The sequence below is a fragment of the Leptonotus elevatus genome, chromosome 4, assembly GCF_054856555.1.
Source record: "Leptonotus elevatus isolate MCC_2025b chromosome 4, RoL_Lele_1.0, whole genome shotgun sequence".
NCBI lineage: Eukaryota > Metazoa > Chordata > Actinopteri > Syngnathiformes > Syngnathidae > Leptonotus > Leptonotus elevatus.
Window position 1 is genome coordinate 12,546,034 of NC_141242.1, and position 20,546 is coordinate 12,566,579.

The 20,546-nt window shown below is 38.8% G+C and overlaps 1 protein-coding gene across 1 annotated transcript in view; it reads right to left on the bottom strand.

Moving 5' to 3' along the window:
* nell2a (neural EGFL like 2a) overlaps positions 1 to 20,546 on the bottom strand; it is a 104,181-nt gene that overhangs the window by 60,774 nt on the left and 22,861 nt on the right. The window contains exons 6-12 of the mRNA XM_086073729.1: positions 19,169 to 19,241; positions 17,356 to 17,438; positions 16,894 to 17,022; positions 13,269 to 13,371; positions 9,464 to 9,555; positions 5,673 to 5,778; positions 4,192 to 4,320 (exon numbers count right to left, since the gene is read on the bottom strand). Of these exons, the coding sequence (XP_085929855.1) occupies positions 4,192 to 4,320; positions 5,673 to 5,778; positions 9,464 to 9,555; positions 13,269 to 13,371; positions 16,894 to 17,022; positions 17,356 to 17,438; positions 19,169 to 19,241 (715 nt within the window). The remainder of the gene's footprint in view (positions 1 to 4,191; positions 4,321 to 5,672; positions 5,779 to 9,463; positions 9,556 to 13,268; positions 13,372 to 16,893; positions 17,023 to 17,355; positions 17,439 to 19,168; positions 19,242 to 20,546) is intronic.

Here is a 20,546-nt window from a genome sequence, read left to right on the forward strand (position 1 = left end):
TATTTATACATTTTTGGGAGCAAATGAGTTAATGAGTAAGTGTAAGGAATTACTGTTCTGTACAAATCCAAAACTGTGATGAGCTAACCGAATTTTGAATCTCGATTCAGTGCAACATCATCTACCTGATTGACTGCTAAATATTCATCACATAAATGAGCCTTAATTATGTATTATATAGTACAGTACAGTAGTAACAGTCACACAAATTAGCTATAAAATACTGAACCAAGCTTACTGACAGCCTTGCCCAGAATTGGACATATTACACTAAGGCAATATTGCATCATATATAAAAGCTTTTCCTGGCTCTTGCTGGATCAGAGGGGCGAGAAACAAAAAAAAAAAGTACCTTGAAGTGAAAAGTTTTCAGAGAAGTTTTTTTCCCCATCATAACCTTTCATATGATGTAAGAAAAGACAGGACAACACATGCGTTTATGATGACAGCTGACGAATATACCGTCAAAAATAATAAGAGTCAAGGTGAATCGATACTTGTTCAACTGAAGTTCGACAGCTCTGCAACAGTAAACACGGCAATTGTTCGGTGTTCAATGACAACCTTCAACCTCACAACGTCACTCCTCATTCATTTGAAGCCAGATAATATCGCCAATTATGCCGATTTTCCCCCAGACTGCGTCATGATCTCGACAACTGGGAGATTTTCACACCCATTGTGTTTTGCACCTAAATGTGTCCCCCGTGTACACGACGTAGGAGGAAGATCAACACGAGAGCAGCCGTCAAGTTCAACTTTGATGCCACATTTTCTCATAATCCGAGAAAAGCAGCGGCGTTTGCCAGTATGACATGATGTCTACGACGCATCCAGATGAAACGGCATCGCAGATACTGTAACAGTCATGGTTGTTTAATGGCCTATGTGGAAAAGACACACCAAAATGGAGGCGGATGAGAAACGCGGTTTCATGCAATTGCAACAATGTCTTTTTTAAAGTTTTATTTTTTTTTTACATAACAAAACACAAAGATTTTTAGAATTGATTATTGTATCGATTATCCTATTGATTAATGAAATAATCGGATTTGATGCTGTTATTACAATTTTTTGATTAGTGATATAAAAAAAACAAGAACAACTTTTAACAACAATTGAGCAGTATCAAATGAGAAGGATTGTTGTTTTACTCATCAACCTTTTTGAAACCGATTCAGGTTTCACACACACACACACACACACACACACACACACCCACACACACACACACACACACACACACAAATTAGCTTTCATCACGGACCACAGAAATCAGAAATTGTCATTACTGTTGAGAAGGTGAAATCAGACATTTTGGAAAATGTTAAACCAGCTGGCTCGAAACAATGATTCAATTATTTAAATAGTATTAATTTGATAGCCAATTAGTTGGTGAATAATCAATTAACTTTAACATTTCTTTTTATTCATTCATTTTACCAAATGTAATTTATCAATTTAATTTATAAATGAATTTATTTTGCATTCATGTTTCGCTCTCAAATAATTGATTGATTGTAAAAAGTAACAATTAAAATAATTTAAATAAATACAGTGTACCCCGCATACTCAGAGTTCAAAACTGCAGATTCACCTATTTGCGGGTCTATTTATTTAGTGTGGGGGGATGACACCCATTTTTCATGGCAAATGCTTATTGGAGGTTTACAAAAAGACAAACATTAAAAGAGGAGAAGACCCGGAAATGACATACTAATTTGGTGCCGAGCATTATGCAAGCCAGTTGTGGTGGTTTTATGTTGCTCTTTTGGTTTGCCCTTAGAAGAAGACACTTTTCCCAAGAAAAGTTTGCTTATCTTATTAAAGCTGCCCTTATTTTGGAATTCACGTTGGAAAAAAAAATCCATGAAGGGCGATGCTAGCGTCGAATGTCAGCGTGGCTTGGCGACATCTGGTGCTGTCTGACGCTGGATGCTTGCCACAGCAGAGAGTGGCCGAATGCATGCAAACGTAAAACTGCAGCATGCGGCCTCTAAATCACAAATTAATCAACGGAAAGAGAGGACAAACGGCGACCTCTCTAATTCTGTCTGCGAAGCACTTAGCGCGTGTTGTGGGCACAGATAATGAGAGGATTACCGCTTCCCATCTCAAAAGGATTAAGCGATACATACACAAATTCAGGGGCCTTCAGCAGTCTAGTTTATTTTTTTATGCATTTTAATTGATACCGCCAGGATTAGCACAATCAAACCTTTATTACAAATGATAGAAAACAACAACTTTGCTGCAGCAACCGTCGTTAGCTTTAGTTCTTTCACGCACCCACAGACCTCTGGGATTTTTGTATTTATTTCTGATGTGTTCTTTCTCGAGGGATTCAGATTACGTTATTGATCCCTAAAAGGGCAATTCCCCCAGTCATAACCCGTCCAAACAGATGGGAAGCCCGGCGGGTCACCTTTCAGTGTCCCCAAGTGGCCTTCAGACCCAGCAGCTGCCACTGTGATTACAAAACAACAACAACAACAACAACAACAACAACAACGTTTTCTGACAGAGAGGTGATTCTGTTGAGGTTTTGCTCATCAAGTTTTTGGAATGTTTCCACTGTTGAGACTCCCCAGAGAAATATGTACTTTTAGGAAAAATGACATTTGCGACAGAAGCGGGCAGAGCAAAGTGCAGTACGCTTTTGAAGGTTGCATCCACCATAACAAAGTGACACGAGGAAATAATGCACAATCACACAGCAAAATTGAACCACCGCCCACGACAACAATAAGAAGAAGCAACATTGTTCCTGTTAAGTTGGATCTAAATCAATAGTCAGATACAAACATAACAAAGAGGAGCACCTAGCTGTGGAAGTCAACCTTAATCATTTCTTGACAATAATATGTTATATGTGACTAGTGAGTCTAAAAATGACATTCTGATTAATATTACATTTGTGGAATATGAGCATAAGCAGCAAAATACAGCCGTTTTTATCCATTTCAGGTGGCGGCCATTTTGCCACTTGATGTCGCCTGAGGATGACATCAATGTTGCTTAGGTCTCAGGTAACAACCAATCACAGCTAAGCTTCATAAAACACGTGAGCTGTGATTGGTCGTTGCCTGAGCAACATTGATGTCATCTTCAGTCAACAGAAAGTGACTTTCCCTATAAGCTAACACCACACATGAGTAGTATAGCATTAGCATTTTACTGAATGAGCACATGACGGCAAAGCATTATTCTATGGGTAGACGGTAGGCTGCTTCATTAAAGTAAAGTGCTTGCAAATGAAGTATGTTTTTTGAGGATTTTCAAATGACGATGCGGACACCTGTATAACTCGCAAAAGATAGTATGTGGTATCTTGCCCCCACCCCCAGCCCCATCCCCCAAAAAAAGAAAGTGTATCACACGTCAGGTGCTCCAACAATGATTACCTTTTAAAAGAACACAAATATATCCAAAATGTATCCTAGAATTCAAATTAGTGCCGCTAGGAAAGCGTAAAATCCATTGTGGAAATAATCTGTACAAAATGAGCAGTTTAGTCTTCTGCTTAAAATTACTCGAGGAAAAGCGAAATGAGCGTGACAAATCCATCTAAAAATGTAGCTATGTGGTTTGGTTAATTGTGTTTATGGCATCTTTTCTATCATCAGATCAAATTCAACAGAGGCTAAAATACCATATCAAAATTGGTCGACTGTCATCAATGTTAAACCTGTTCAATATTTCAGATAGAAAAATCCTTGCGTATGGTTAACAACGAGGCACGAATTTGGTGATTGTGAACTGAAAAAAAATCACATTATCTTGTTTTGCTAGATAGCTAGCCTAGCGTTTTCTGTTTCTTCTTCTACTACTTTTATTATTTGTTTCTCAGAGACAGTCAAGATGCCATGTGGCACTATACTACCTCTCACAGGTCAGTCTTGGAACTACAACAGATGTCGAGTTTGGGAGTGGAGACTCACTATTGTCAGCGAACACATCGTTACATGTGTCGCGTGCTGTGTTAGCGATCTCGAATATAGGACACACCATAAGAGCAGAAAGAGCACACAAGATATTTATTTCTAAGGTTAAGACTGACTATTTCATCATCAAAAATGCTGCCTAGATGCTTAAGTGACATTAGCATCAGCGCTAACATGCTTGTTGTTGATACATTCGTTTACCGCCTTAACCCCCGGAGGGCAAAAGCACTCCAACTCAAGGCCCTACCTTCACAGTAGGCGTTATCATCTCGCAGGGGTCGGAAGCCATCCCTGCAAACGCAGCAGTCTCCGGCCTCCAGGTTGACGCAGTCGGAGTGCTCTATGCAGCCGTGGCCCTCCGAGCAGAAGTCGTGACCTGCAGGAGGCACAGGCAGGAAGAAAACACAATCGATAACAGGCAGAGTACTTTATCCCCGCTCGGGAACCAGATCACCGGCTGCATTGTATGACTGCAGATATTAGAATGATTTCCTATTTTGCCAGCTGTCATTGATTCGTTTCATGGTAGTGAGAGAAAAAATGCTGCTCTGGGGAGAGACTGGCTAACCTTGATGCTTGATGCCTTGGAAGATTTACGTTGTCAGGAAATCAAACAGAGGGCAAACAATGAGGATCAGATGAAAAGGTCAAAGATTTCCAGCTCTAATCTTGTCATGCGTTTTCATCAACAAACCAGGGATGGGATTTTTCTTAAAATAAGTTGTGTTGCCTTTTTCTCTGTCGTCTGTTCATTAAAGGCAGCAAAGCAGGAAATCGATCTACGTCGGGGGTCCTCAATTAAGAGGGCGATGAAGGCCTCATTCAATGGCCGCATCTCTGAATTTCACAACACAGACTTAGCTTTCTAGCCATTGAACATATGCAAATTATAAATTGTAAAACACACAAGTGTATATACTGTATTGTTCCGGCTATGCGGCCCTGTGCAGCAGGGGCAGGTGTCAAAAGTATTCACGTTCACTACTCAAGTATAGATATTAGCATTTAAGAAGACTTTTGTAGACGTTGAAGTATCAACTCAAGCTTTATACTTAAGTATACTTAAGTAAGTAAGTAATGCAAGCGGGGGGCGGGGGGATGATTTGCATTAAAGTCAAAGTCAAGTTAAAAATTGTCTTTCCAATATGTTCTATGTGCCCTGATAGTCAGAAGGACCACTGGGCAATGTTAAAAAGACCCTATAATGGCTACTTCAAGCCAACATGGCTGACTTATCATTTCTTTCTGGCGATGGTTGCTTAAGACTTTTTTGTGGGTTTACTCATGATGGACATGCCTACCAAATGTTATGTTCCTAAGTGAAACTGCCTTCAGGGGACTTTTTTTGAACAGGAGTATGAAAAAGCCTTCAAAAAATATTTTTTTTAACCAACTATACAGGTGTAAGTCCTTTTTTCTTTAATATCTTCGCACTGAGAAACATTATCAACATCACCCTGAACTTTCTTTCTCACCTTCAAAGGCTTGCCACCCACTCACCAAGCCGCTCCAAATAAACCATTTGATTGGCTTAATTGCCATGCTGGCGAATGTGTTTACTGCAGTAATAAACAGAAACGACGAGTATAAATCCCGCAAAAGATGCACTGATTGAATTCATATGTATGTAAATCGATGTAAATATGAGCCTTGACGCCAATGAATAGAGCTGGTGTCAACATCTCTGTTGTGATGCAAGATAGGGGACGAGGATTCCTCCTCACTTACCTCTACAGACTTTGCAGCATCTGTCACTCAAGGTGATCTGTTCAGACTCGGGACACCGGAGTTCGGGACACGGCTCGCCGGGGACCACTCGATGCATCGTTCTGTCCTGTGACGGGCGTAGAATCGCACATGAGATACTTCCTCTCATTTGCCCGGTGTGGCCCTGGATGTAATTACGCTGCTAATTATTCATCCTATGCGTTTCCTCTTTCTATTCCCCTCTCGCCCTCCTTCCAAAAGCAATTACTCACTGGTCAATAGTGGTTTTAAGTGAACTTGTGCTGAGGACATGAAATAGTTCTTCTTTGGTGTTTCACATCATGCTTGATTATGCAGCAGCGATTCAGTCACATGAATTATTCCTGAGATGAAGGGTTTGGCGAGAACTATAGTTCGCTTTTTTCCCCAGCATGCATCTGGTTTGTCAACTAGCTTCATCTGTGACAGCTCCAGATTAACTCCATGTAATCATGTTAGCATTGATGCTAGCACTAACCCAACAAGAAAAATGTCAAAGCTAGCTCACCAAAATTAGCTTCTTTGTATCATGTGGGGCCGTATTATTTCAGTACTGCTACATTACTGATAACGTCAGCTGCTAGCCCAAGTCAGGGTTTGGCTAGCTATCATGAGTTACTAAGATAGTCACTCACACTGATTAAGCTATTAGCGTTAGCCACAGATTGACTAGCTCAGAGCCACGTGGGTTGCATGTGACATTGAGCCTGTGTATGAATGTTTGGGAATAAATTATGGTAATAGAAAACTTTCAAAAAACTTTGTGTGTCGACAAATAGCTGAAAAAGTCAGGGCATTACATAAGTACACTTTAAAAACCCATAAAAAACATCTCTATAAAGCACAGATTTACACAAGAGGTTTTTTTGAGAGGGATACAGTACACACAATGACCTATGATACACATAGCGGGGGCGCAAACGAACCACAATATAGCAGGGGTCACAGTACTCAAAATATTGAGATCTAGCACTTGCTTTAAGGATATTCTAGAGCACCTCTGATAAACAACTGGCTTTGGAGGAGTAACGCATGGCAGAAAGAAAGCGACTACCGCTGACCTGAACTGAAACAATGACAAAAACGTTTTGGGGCTGCCCTACAAGATCAATCCCAAAATGCTTTATTTTTAGTTTGTTTCCCTTAAATACAAATAAGAAAACAGAACGTGTGTATGAGGAGTAAACGCAAGACTTCTGAAGGGACCAATATGGAACCGAACCACCACCAAAATAACTGTTTCATGCAGGAATGTCCAAACAGAAGAAATGCAAGGTCCACTTAGGCATTCTTAACCTTGAATTTATCTAGAGGTTTAAAAAAAGCTATCAGTGTTGTGCAGTTATATATTATGTTTACACAAATTGCTAGGTGATGAAACACAAAGTGAAGTATTTTATTTTCTATATCCCATTCAAGCATATCTGCTCCCACACTGAGCAGCAGCAGAATCCCTCCAGCTTCACATTCACAAAAGCATTTTGTACAAAGCTGACCTTGACACAGAGCAGAAAGTGGAGCAAACTGCGGTTCTAGCTCTTTACTCCTGTAACTGAATTCTCTTTTTTCCATCGAGGCACTATGAAAAGCAATGGTGTTAATATTTTAGAGATGTGTTATTGGCAGAAAATAAGCTAGTGAGAGATGAGAAGGAATTTCGTAGAAAGTAAGAAGTACAATGCAGGGCAATGGGATGTGCCAAGGACCGCCCAAAAAATGGACGGTGGTCCACAAATTGCCCCCAGGCTGTATTTTGCACACCTTTGAGTTAGTGGGTGGTCTTTGAATGTTTCAGCACGTCTGTGCCATTAATCCGAGCAACAGAAAAGTCAATAGCCGGTCTTGTGATGACGATGTCTTAATTTCCACCACGTCTACTTTGGTATCAACTTTTCGATTGTGGCAATCTCACTTTAAAGTAAGTTGCCTCTTTTTTCGCCATTAACATTTCACACATTCAAACTGTGTTAGAGAAGAAGGCTAAAATCATCCTTCAAACTAGCCATTTTTCAATTGATTTGCGTTAGTCAAATGACAGAAGAGTTTGTTGCTACTTTGCTGAAGTATTTTAAGTTGCAGCAAATAATTTTTTGCCGCCCACCGGCCCCAAACTTGCACCCCTGCCACTCCGTCAGCAGGCAGGGAGGAGATGAGAGGCATCTGTCAGGGGACGACTGCAGCAGCGGGCTGACTGACTGACAGTGCTCCTCATCCTTGTTTCTTTGATCTGCCAGGGGACCGCCAGTCTGTTTAGCGTGGGCCACAGATGGGCAAGGTGTGGTGGGCAGGGGGGCCGGGCATCTGTCGGAAAGCGCCGCTTCTAACGAAGCTTTGTAGCCTCCGTGGGGGTCGCTCGTTGATACGATCGAGTTAAGCGAACAAAAAGCTACTAATCACGTTTTTTTTGTGATTGATTACACACCGCCTGGCAAATATTGAGAAGTAAAGTTAATTAACGGCAAAGGCAAACAACCGCTCCATCTGCCGCACATGACAAGCATTGTGAAGAAGTGCATAATGAATATAATTTTAAAAAGGTTGGGAACAATGACTGCCGCGTTTTGACATTTTCTTCTGAATGTAAAGTCAATTAGCAGAATTATACCAATTACATGAAAACACAAAAGAGGAAAATGACAGGCGAGATCAATACAATTCAGATGAAGTGTCTCGAAAGCTGCCTTGCTCATATTTGATGTACAGTAAACCGCCACTATTCGCAGGAATTAGTGACCTAGATCTGCCTTGAAGAGCAGAAAATAAAACAAATTGAAGCTACCTCATAAAAAGTTATTTTACTTCCTTGACACCAATTACTACTTTTTTTTCTTTCTTTTTTCGAGAGCTCAGTATTGTTCATTCGGTAATTTTACCGATTCGACATGTCATCATCATTGCTCTCTCTCTCTATTTATTTATTTTTTATTTTGTATGTGCGTGAGTATGTGCATGTATGTGCGTATGTGTGTGTGCATGTGTGCGTGCATGCGAGTTTGTAGTCATTAATTCACCTAAAACCTTTACTACTTTTCTATTAGCCAGGGAATATTATGGCAACCTGAGGCCTTACAGAAAGAGCACAAAAATATTAGAGCTGTCAAACGATAATTTTTTTTATCAGATTAAACACATCTTAGAATTTTGATTAATCACGATTAATCGCTTAACAAGAAAGGCTTTTTTATGAACATTTTTTTCCGCCAAATTTGAAGAGCACCAGGTTATGTGTTAATTATTTTGACATTTAAAGTTATGAGGACGTCTTCAACATTTTTTGATCCACTGCACACGCTCATCCTCCTCTTTTTCTAATCAGCTAATTACTTGCATAATTTTAAATGGAAAAAAATGACGTGAAGAAATATTCTAAATGTGATACGCAAACATTTATTAATGCTTTACTTGAATGCATGTAATTATGTTTATTGCTCAAACAACCTGTGCTACCTTAAACGTAGCCATCCGCTGTCACGCTAAAGGATAATCTATGGTCAAAATTAATAGTGTGATTAATCTGGGTTAATTCATGATTTATGCGATAATTTTTTGTGATTAATTAATCAGTTAAAGCTTTAACTTTGACAGCACTAAAAAAAAAATATGCAAACTGAGATTTGCAGCGAATCTCTCTCTAAACAAAAAACAAAAAAAGAAGCCCGGATTTCATGAATAGTGAACTGTGACTAGTTGAAGGTTCCCGTAATTCTCTCAATAAGCAGCTTCATTGAAGGAATATTTAGCAAATTGGAGCAGATACAAATGAAATGGCATACCTTGCACTCAAAAAGCAGACACCTGCCCGAGGAGTCACGCACAGACTTCTGATCGCCCTCCACAAGCTCCCTTCCGCCAAACAGACAGACAGCTGGAATCAAAACAAAGAATTACGTAAATAGCATATACTCCTATATAGTCCTATTGCAGTTCATTATTTTCAAAGCTTGAAATTCAAATCATTTCAAGCACAGTATTAATGTATTAATTTCATAACATGTAAGCTATACAAGAAAAGGTCATAAAATTAGTACAGCTGAAATATTGCAAATGTATTCTTTTGATGCAAGGAGAATATTGCAGCAAAAAAAATTGTTATTCATTACAAATCTTATGAGAATGAAGACATAATATTAAAAGGAAAAAGTTGTAAACCTCTAAGAATAAAGCTGATGTGAATAAAGTTTTTTCTTGAGCAAAAAGTTTTGCAGGAATAAACAAGTTGTAATATTGTGAGAAAATAGCTGTATTTTATTCAAGAAACCATACATGATTTGTTATGTAATTATTAGTAAATAAATAAGAAAGTAAAAAAATATTAAATTGTAATGTTCAGAAATAAATACTTTTAATACCAAGAAAATTGTAAAGCTACGCAAAAAAAATTAAAAATGTCCCCCCCCCACCATGTCACTTTAGGGGCTGGGTAAAAAAAAAAAAAGTTGTAAAATTACATGAAAAGTATTTTCTTGAGAAGTCAGTCTAACAAGAATAAAGCTACAATGTTAAAAAGGAAGATGTTAAGTAACACGAAAGGTACACAGTAAATTCTGTAAAGTAAATGAGACTCTATTTAGAGTGGGACCAAATAGACTCAGTTTTAGAGTAATATTTACACTTGGAAGAGAGTAAAATAAAGAATTGGGAAGAAAAAAAAATATCTCACAACCTTCAGTTTGGGAGACAGCCGATCGACTTCCTGAGCAACGCAGCTCCTGCTTCCTGTTAGTATATTGCTCGTGTCAGCTGCAATCTTCCTAACTCCAAGACGAAGTTACGAAAACGATGTTTTTGGTCTCCTCTTGGACATAAGCAAACAGTAGGAGGAGCATAGCTCAGGTGGTAATGTGGCAGTCTCCCAAACTGAAGGTCGCAAGTTCATTCCTCAACCTTTGAGTGACTTTTATTTATTTATTTCAATTCTTTATTTTACTCTCTTCCAAGTGTAAATATTACTCTAAAACTGAGTCTATTTGGTCCCACTCTAAATAGAGTCAAATTTACTCTACAGAATTTACTGTGCAGTAATATGAGAATAAAATTTAAAGAATAAAATCATAATTTTAACCGTTAACTTGGCAATTCTTTGTCTGTCCTGAACTTTGGGATGCAATTTACAAATTAATTTCCATAAATTAGAATGTGGACCTAATGTTCCCTGATACTCCTTCGTAACAAGTTTACGAAATATACACTTATACACACGATGTACTTAATTAGTTACTTAATTATGTTCCCGTTGACTGACTTCACATGAATAGCTAATTCAGCTTGTGTTTAACAGCACGAAACATTACGCGGACCATGAAATTGCAATAAAGCTTGAAGCATTGAAATCATACTTTACACAAAAAGTTCAAGCTGCTCCACGCAAGCCTTTCATTTAGCGAGCGAACCGTGCCTTTGTAGAAAACATTCGTAACGAGCAGTGTGTTTGTCTACCTTGTAGACAAAAGAGAGCACGGTGGGCGTTGCGGTTATTACAGTTGCCTGGTATGCTTTTAAAGAGGCGTAACACCTCCGCAGATTTGGACTTGGGCGGCGCACGCAAACAATTCAATCCGGCGCTAATACATTCTCCCCGATAAGGAATTACATCCCGGCTATTGTTTGTTGCTCGTGCGTCAGCTGGGTGGCCAACGGAGCTGTGTGTGGGAGTGTGTGATTGGAAAGCTCTCAAGTGACGTCGCTTTGCAGATGACACGTGAATTCAAACCAAAAGCACCCACCACAAGGCACGATTGTCGGATTATCCTGGTGTGTGTGATGGGGGAATTAATGCTCGGGAAAAGGGTCATAGATGTTGAACCTGTTCACTATTTAAGCTCTCAAAGCCTTTTGTCTGTGGTCATCGCCGTGTTTGCTTGAGCTATGTAGTGATTTTGAAATGTAACCATTGCTAATTAGGAAGCAACCTGAAGCTCACGTTGTTGCCGGACAAAAATAAAACGGCAACTGGTTCATTCGTCAACCCCAAAAATGTTTGTAACCACAATGAAGCTACCAGAAAAGCTAACAGTTAGCCTAGCTTTGTCGATTTCAGGGATGGGCCACTCGATGAATGTTCTAAGAAACAAAAATAATATTTATTTATTTATTTTACCCCCTTAACGCATTTCAATGGGCTTCTATTATAAACGGATTTTCGTGATTCGCACATTTTGTGTGAATATTTAAAATGTCACTTTTGTCATAAATTTCATTGGGAAGTGTGTGGTCCTATGTGCGCCCCCCCCTCCCCCCGCCCCCTCAGAAGCACTGAAGAAAAACTGTGACCCCTCCATCATTTAAATTGGTCTATTTTTACTTTTACATTTCCTTCTTTCCTCCTTCCTGTGGCATCATCCTGTGATATTTTCCTCATAGTGTGTGAGGTCTCTCACATTTCAAAAATCAGTTATGACGTTAAATATTCGCTTTTAATATGGTGGAAGCTTGGAAACCAAACCCAATCTGCTCAGTCAAACTTTTGAATTAGTTTAAAGTTCAAATTGCGAAACAATCAGCGGTGGCAAATCCAGATCCAGAAAGTTAAAACCCAGCCACGGTTTGGCTTTAGCCCCTGATGCTAGCTAGCTAGCTCCCTAGCAGGTAAACGAGCACCATGGGAGCTAGCTTGGGAGCTAGCTAGCTAGCATCAGGGGCTAAAGCCAAACCGTGGCTGGGTTTTTACTTTCTGGACCTGGATTTGCCACTTCTGGAAACAAATTCCTCCATTGGAATTAATTGAAAAGGACTTAATGCCATCATAAAATCTTTATCAATAGTATGGCCGCTAGCTTGAACCAACCATTACTTCCAGCATATTTTTTTTTAGACTGTAACTCCACAAGGAAGGAAAATTCCGCATACAAACGCAAATGTCACTGGTTTCACGGTCATACACAACACCGTGAAAATAAATTAGGCACTGTAATTTAAACCGGAACTAATGGCAAGTACAAAATATGGAACCCAACGTGACATCTATCTATCTTTCCGTTTTTTTTTTCTACTTTTGTTCCTTTTCTAATCATATCCTGGTCATATCAATAAAGCTAACAAAAGTTGCCATTTGGTGCCTGAACAAGATGATAGTCTATAGACGGACAGGTTGCCTCGACTACTTTTACATCTCTTTAATTCGGGTTAATGGGAGAAGAACGTAAGGGTGAGAAAAGTTAATATCCTTCAGAATTTGAGCGGGGAATTGGGAGCTCGTGTGACGGTGAGGAGGCTAATAAGAGTTCATAGCTCCCCACCCCATAAACAGAAAAAAGGAAAATGGAGCGTTTGTGATGAAATGTGCTGAAAAAGAATTACTTACCCAGCGGCGAGCAAGAGCATGCATCATGGAAGTGTGCGTCATTTCCTCCGACATAAATGAATGAGTGTGACTGATGGCCATCTGCGTTTTGCAGCCCGCTCGTCAACGACGTCACGTGTATATATGCGCGACGACAGAACTGCGACGTTACGAGGTAGCTTAGCAACACGGCGAGATACAAATTGGAGCTAGCGCTGTTGTTTCTTCGCAGTCAAGTGTGTGCAATCGTGTATGCGTGTGGGAGGGAGGGTGGCTGGGGTTACGAGTGCTCCACTCACGCTGACACTCTTTGCAGCAGGCGCCCTTCACATAGGCCGGCAGCGTGCCCGCCGGGCACTGAGGAGGTGGGCAGGAGATGGCCTCGCATTGCACCGTGCCGTTCTGCCGGAGAAAAATAACAACACCACGCATTGGCGGAGGAGAACATTTTTCACCGCCGCGGATTTCTTTTTTAGTGTGAAGCAGATCTCGAGTTGGTCGCGTAGCTAGCTCACAGTTCCACACACTTTCGCTCTTGATAGTTAACTCGTTCACTTCCAGCCATTTCCACTGAAGCAACCCCCTTCGCTCCCGGCTGTGGTACTGGATTTTGACTGATTTTGCAAGGCCCACAGAATATTGTGTTCTATTGCTATAAAAAAAAACTACCAAAAAGAAAGATTAGAGTCTCTTCTTTCATCAGGAAAAAGGTCTGTTCCCGTTTTGCAGCAATTAGCATTAGACTATAGCTGTTTAAAACACTGGGGAAAAGAGCCTTTTTGCAACATAGCCCTGGTTGATCTCTTGTACTCGCTGCCACCTGCTGGCCATTTTGTGATAACTACTATTGCTTTAAACGACCTCTTCAGGTAAGAGGCTGGTTCAAAGCCTTCTTTCTGTATGCTCTAGTATGAAGAAAAAAAAATGTAACCGGCAAATTTGGTAATATTTTAAATTGAACGTATTTTTACGTTTTTGGGAGCAACTGAGTTAAGTAGCTTTTTTTCCATCCATCATTTTTCTGTTATATCTGCTATATCCGCCATTTACATTCATACCAGTCGACAATTTAGCATCTTCAGATATTAACTAATTTTTTCCATGTATCGTATGAACGAGATGAACATTTTTGACAGGGGCAAAGGTAGACACACCTGATTTTCAAAACAAACAAACTTAATTCACACTGTGATGATCAGTGATGCCAGAAACGTATTACAATGGACCGCCGCATACTCGTGGTTCAGTACCTGCGGGTACGCATATTCAATATTTTTTTTTCAATATATATATTTTTAATATTCAAGATTTATACTTATATTTGTCATGTAAGTCCTGAATTTTTATCTGTTTTTTTTAAAGAATAAAAAAAAAAGGTTTTGTTTTTTTCTTCTAATGCATTTCAATGGGCATCAATTCTCGCTATTCGCTGGCCTATCCCCCATTCTACTATATTGCGATGTCGATTGGAATGTGATTAATTGTTCAGCCCTTATATCCAAGGCTTGAAATGTGAAACATGAAAATTTTATATGAGAAGCAATTTTGATAATCAAAGAATTCAATTGAGGAGCAATTTACTAAAAAAAAAAAAAAATTTTTACAGGTTAATCCCAGGGACCTGAAGCAAAGGTTTCATTATGCAATAAAACCAATAAAAACATGACAAAATTATATTGAGATTTTACCAAGTTTTGCTTGTATGAAAATAATGAAAAATCAATTGGTCTCCTTGTTATACATTCAACACTAGAGCTGTCAAAATTAATCGACAAGTTTATGATTATGAAATTAATCTGCAACTATTTTAATAATTGAGTAATTGTTTGGAGTTTAAAATTGTCCAAATCCTCTGATTTCAGCATATCAACAGTAATTGTTCACTGATTTTCGGATTCCTTCATGAAAGTGTGTTTAATCAAAATAAGACATTTGCAAACGTCTGTTTTTACTTTGCAAAACAATGACCGAACCGGTAACAGTAAAACATCAATCCCTCCTTCTTTTTTAATCAGTATACGAATACGAAGTACGAGATAAACCAACTACTAGTTAATAAACAGTAAGCGCGGGTGGGTGCTTTTGTAATACACTTAAATGCAAAATTAAAATGAACCCGATTAGTCGATTAATCGATTGAATAATCGATTGATTAATCGATTCAAAAAAAATCAGAGGTTTTGGACATTTAAAGTAAAATGGCTCCAAATGATTACTCGATTCTAAAAATAGTTGTTGTGAGTATTAAACATATTCGGACCAATCAAGTCGTGTTACGGGCATTACGAGGTCGCATTCAGGTATTTTTGTAATATTTGTCAGCTCTGCGTTATGCCACATAAATGCCAAGTCTCAATTACATGTGTTTGTCTGAGGCACAAAATGAGAAATTTGACTCACAAACGACGATGCGAAACCGCATAATAAATGATCTATATGGTGATTCTTTAACTCTCGTATCTCTGCTAACAACCTACAGTAGATTCCGAGCGCCGCCCGCGTATCTAATTTAATCAAACACTACCTCCACTTCTGACTGCGCCTGCAATTACCGTCGCCTCTACGGCTGAAAGCCCCACGACAGCAACATCTATGAACCCGCTTCACATAATTGATAACATCTTCTTGCACGACCTTTGCATTTGAAAAGGTCACAGCTAATTGCCGCGCGGCAGGTAAAGAACATATCCCGGCTAATTCCTTAATTGCGGACCAGCGCGATCGTTCACGGCAAACGAAGCCATTCCATTGGCTGAACGGACGAAATAAATCCCCGATGATGATTACGTCTGTCAGGAGCAATTAGGTGAGCGGCATGCAGAGATGCGATTTCCTCCTTTAGAGCGCTCAAAGGCGACTCTGGAGCTCGGTGATTCAGTTTCATCATCTAAAGCTGAGAAGACTGACAGAGGGTGAAATGTTTGCTGATGTGCTACAAGCGCCACATCGACAACTGCTTAAAATTCTCTTTTTGGGGCAATTATTCACACTTGCCGCAGCGCAAAGTAGACCCCGGAGAAGGCCGGAGCGGCACTAAGTGCCGTTGTTGATGCGTCTAATCTGGCAACACTGGAGGTTTGTAACGCGGCGTCTTCGTCGGGGTAGCTAAGGCAACCGTGCGCGAATGAAATGTGCTCGAGATAAGGAAATACAATAAAAGACAATACAACACTGCACGCCTCCAACCTGCCTAAGACAGAGCGGGGGAGCAAAATAAACCAGCGAGAGTTGCCCTCAATTAATTACAAAATTATTATTTATTTATTTGATTTTTTTCTGGAATTAATTACAAAATTAATTGACCCGATTTACGCTACACAGAGAAAATGATGCATCATCATCACCATGAGCCTCACAGTCTTCAAATTAGTCAAGCCTTATTTTAATTAATAATAACTAATTGCCATTCACTTTGTAATGTTGCCGATGAACAAGTACATATTACTAACCAAATACTAGTATCTTATTTTATATTTTGTTTACTGATTGCTTTTAACAGAATTTTTTTATTGTTGTTTTTTTTACATGATTTTCTTCATTAAAAAAAAAATATATATAGATGGAAAATCTCTGATCTTCTGACAATGTTCTTCTTCAGTCCATATATAAGTTGAGGCTGAACCAACAGCGCCTCTACTGGTTACAGTCAAGTAGCGCACTCCATTTTTCAGCTTCATCTATCTCAAGAGATGATTAAAGCGAAGCATCCGACACTGCTTAAGCAACTCACAAACATCCATTCAGTATACGACACACTTGCTTGGTCGTAAACACAAGCACGACAAGCACATTGTTCCGGACTCCAATGAACACTCTCGTACTTAATTCAAACTGGAATGCCTTGCCGGGTTTTTTATTTAGTTTTGAACCCTCCAACGCATGTGCCAGCGATGAACGCAAACGTTCAACATGTGAGGGGCTCACCATGCAGGTGCAGTTCCTGCAGCCATCTGTCCAACCTTCGTCTTCCCGGTAGACCACCCCCTTGACGCTGCACGTCCTCTCACAGTAGCAACCGTCCAGCCCATTCATCTTCTCCTCCGCCCTGGACAGCTGCTCAGGCAAGACAAAGACAAAGAGAAGATGGAGACAACATGGCTCTTGACGGCTAGATTTCCAATTTGTAAAATATTATTATACACGTATGTATATATGATATATGTTGATTGTGCACAAATTCCCCGAGGGCGTTCCCGGGGTATTGCAGAGAATGAACAAAAGCCGCCGTGACATTGAACTTTAACCTCTAATCAAATTGGAAACCTTGGTGTACAAGGAGCTTTTCTGGAGACATTTGGAAAGATTCTCTCCGGGCACGTACGGACAAAGAGAACGCTGCGAGCACTGGACATCGTAATTACCGTAGCTGATTTGAGTTGACATTACCTTACTGGATGTTTTAGCAAGGATATCCTGCAGCTCCATAATCTTCTGTACAAGTCCGTGAAAATCATTGCAGGTCGGACATGCTATGGAATGAAAAAAATATGCAGTTAGAGTTCACATTTATTTGGGTTGGAAAACTCCAATAACTGCAGATGGACATTGTTCTAAAAAAATACTGACTTATACAGAAGTGTGGAACTGATATTTAGTAAACATTTTTGACAGGCAAATACGTGAAATACATTTAACCGTACTTGTAAATATGTTCAAATATGCAGTATTTAAATACATTCGAACATACTTGCAAATACTTTTACCCGTATTGGCAAATACATTCAAGCGTATTTGCAAATATGTTCAAACGTATTTAAATACGTTCAAATGCACTTGAAAATATGCTTGAATGTACTTAAAATACGTTAAACCATATTTGCAAATAAATTCGAACATACTAGCAAATACTGTACGTTCAAACGTACTTTCAAATACTTTTACCCGTATTTGCAAATACATTCAAGCGTACTTAAATATGTTTAAACATACTTATAAATATGTTGAACTTACTTGCAAATACATTTAACCGCATTTACGAATATGCTTAAATGTATTTAAATACATTCAGACGTACAGTACATGCAAACACGCTGAAACGTACATGAAAATACGTTTCACCGTATTTGCAAATATATTTGAACGTACCCGCAAATGTGTTCAAACATACTTACAAATACTTTCAACCGTATCTGTTCAAAATAAATTGAATATATAAATATATTCAAGCATAATTAAATACGTTTGAACGTACTTGAGAATACATTTAACCGTATTCGCTTATATGTTCAAACTTATTTAAATACGTTCAAATACACTTCAAAATCTGCTCAAACGTACTTAAAATATGTTTAACTGTATTTGCAAATAAATGTGAACATACTAGCAAATACTCTACGTTCTAACGTACTTTCAAATACATTCAAGCGTATTTAAATATGTTTAAACATACTTGTAAATATGTTGAACAAATACGTTTAACCGTGTTTGCAAATATATTCAAACGTACTAACAAATATGTTCGAACATATATACGAATACTTTCAACCGTATTTGCAAACATGTTCAAACTTAATTAAATCCTGAACTTAAAATATGTTTAACCGTATTTGCAAATACATTCAAGCGTATTTAAAAACAGATTTAAAGTGAACCTGAAACGCGTCGTTTCCCTCAAATAAACTCATTGAGTGAAATTTTGTCGGTTCTGGTTGTCATACTTATAAATACGTTGAAATTACTTGCAAATATGTTTAACCGTATGTGCAAATACATTTGAACGTACCAGCAAATATGTTAGAACATACTTACCTGTATTTGCGAATATAGCTCAAACGTATTTAAATACATTCAAACGTACTTGAAAATACGTTTCACCGTATCTGCAAATATATTCGAACATACCAGCAAATATGTTTGAACGTACCAGCAAATACGTTTCACCGTATTTGCAAATGCAGTGAAACGTATTTTCCGATCAAACATTTTTCCTCCACTTTGGCAGTTCCACGCTATATAGTTATTGTGTTTGTTTGTAGGAACTATTGTGGCCACATTTCATTGTGTTCATACAATGAATTAGCCTATATATATTTTCATGCTGTATGTGCCATAAACTGTCCATATCTATCATATTGTATATTATTCCTGTCCAAATTCGATTTATAATGTGCAGCAGTGTGTGAGATACAATGCATACTACGTATCTGTGAATTCATTGAAAGTGATTGATACAGGCAAAGAGGCCCTATGGAGCACTCACTTCTATTCAGGTCTGGACACTGGGAGATATATCCTTGTGGCATTACCACAATTTCAACATCCTGCATCACCCCCTGAAAACACACACACACACACACACACACACACACACACACACACACACACACGCGCGCCACACAGAATATAAAAAGTGAGCCCAGTGAAGTAAAAGTGATAGCAATAAGACAAATGTGTTTTCCCCACTCTGCAGCGTGAGATGGTAATAATACAGCCTCCTAGGAATAATCATATCCCCGGCAGGAGGTTAAGTGGCGGCCACTATGGTTGCAAATTCTATTTCTCCACTTTGATTCTATTGATTGCTGTCCATCCGCCGTCCAAACCCTGAAAATATATGTTTGCACACACAGGAGCAATGATAGTCTGTCTCCATGGTAACCATCCATCTATCCATTTCCTATGGTGCTGGTCCTCATTATGGTGCCACTCATTTGAATTATTTTGCCCAATTAATTCATACTGGAATCGAGGCAACGTTTAATGGCACCCACAGTTTGCATATGTCATCATGTACAAATCATTTTGAAACTTAAAATTTCAAATGAAAGTAAATCGACCAATTGAGAAAAAGCGCATTTATGGGAGGGTTCGGAGCACCCAAAAGCCGATTATCTTGTGAGAATAATAATAAGCAGCATTTCCAAAAGGGCCTTCACAGCAGCATGATGTTAATAATTAACTGGTATTTTCAGCGAAGAAGTCAAGTTGTGTTTGTATGCACGTACTGTTTATTAATTAAGTAGTGTGCTTTAAAAAGTAGCTAATTGCTTTCCCGGCGAGCCCATCAAGGCTAAAGAGACACATGTAGATGTTTTATGGGTGACCTCCAAGTTTTCTTTTGTCCAACAATTCAGTAAACAGCACATTAATGCACACTCACAATTAGCCAGGCTTCTGTTACATCACGTCGCTACTTGCCTTACCTAACTTGAAACGCTGCACCCTAAAATTGGTGACTTAACTTGACATTTCAGCCTACAAGAACTGCATTTGGTTTAATTTATTTTTATAAAGATGTCATTTGTTTTAAATTTAAGTGACATTTTTGGGCAAAATTTGAAGTTGCGCGTTCATATTTTGCTATGATTTAAAAAGAAAATGACTAACGACATTTAAAAGCAAAGTACAGAAATAAAAGAGACAAAATACCTAAAAAATATTCAATGCTAGAAAAAGATTATAATTTGTTTTGGGGGGTTTTTAAGTTTGAAAAAAGCATGACAAAAAAATGTTTTTAACCAGAATTTAAAAACGTTCACACTTGACTTCTGGTGGCAGATTATTCCATTTGTGTGCAGCATAACAGATAAATGCTGCTTCACCATGTTTGCTTTTATTACTTGGTTAAGCTCCATTTT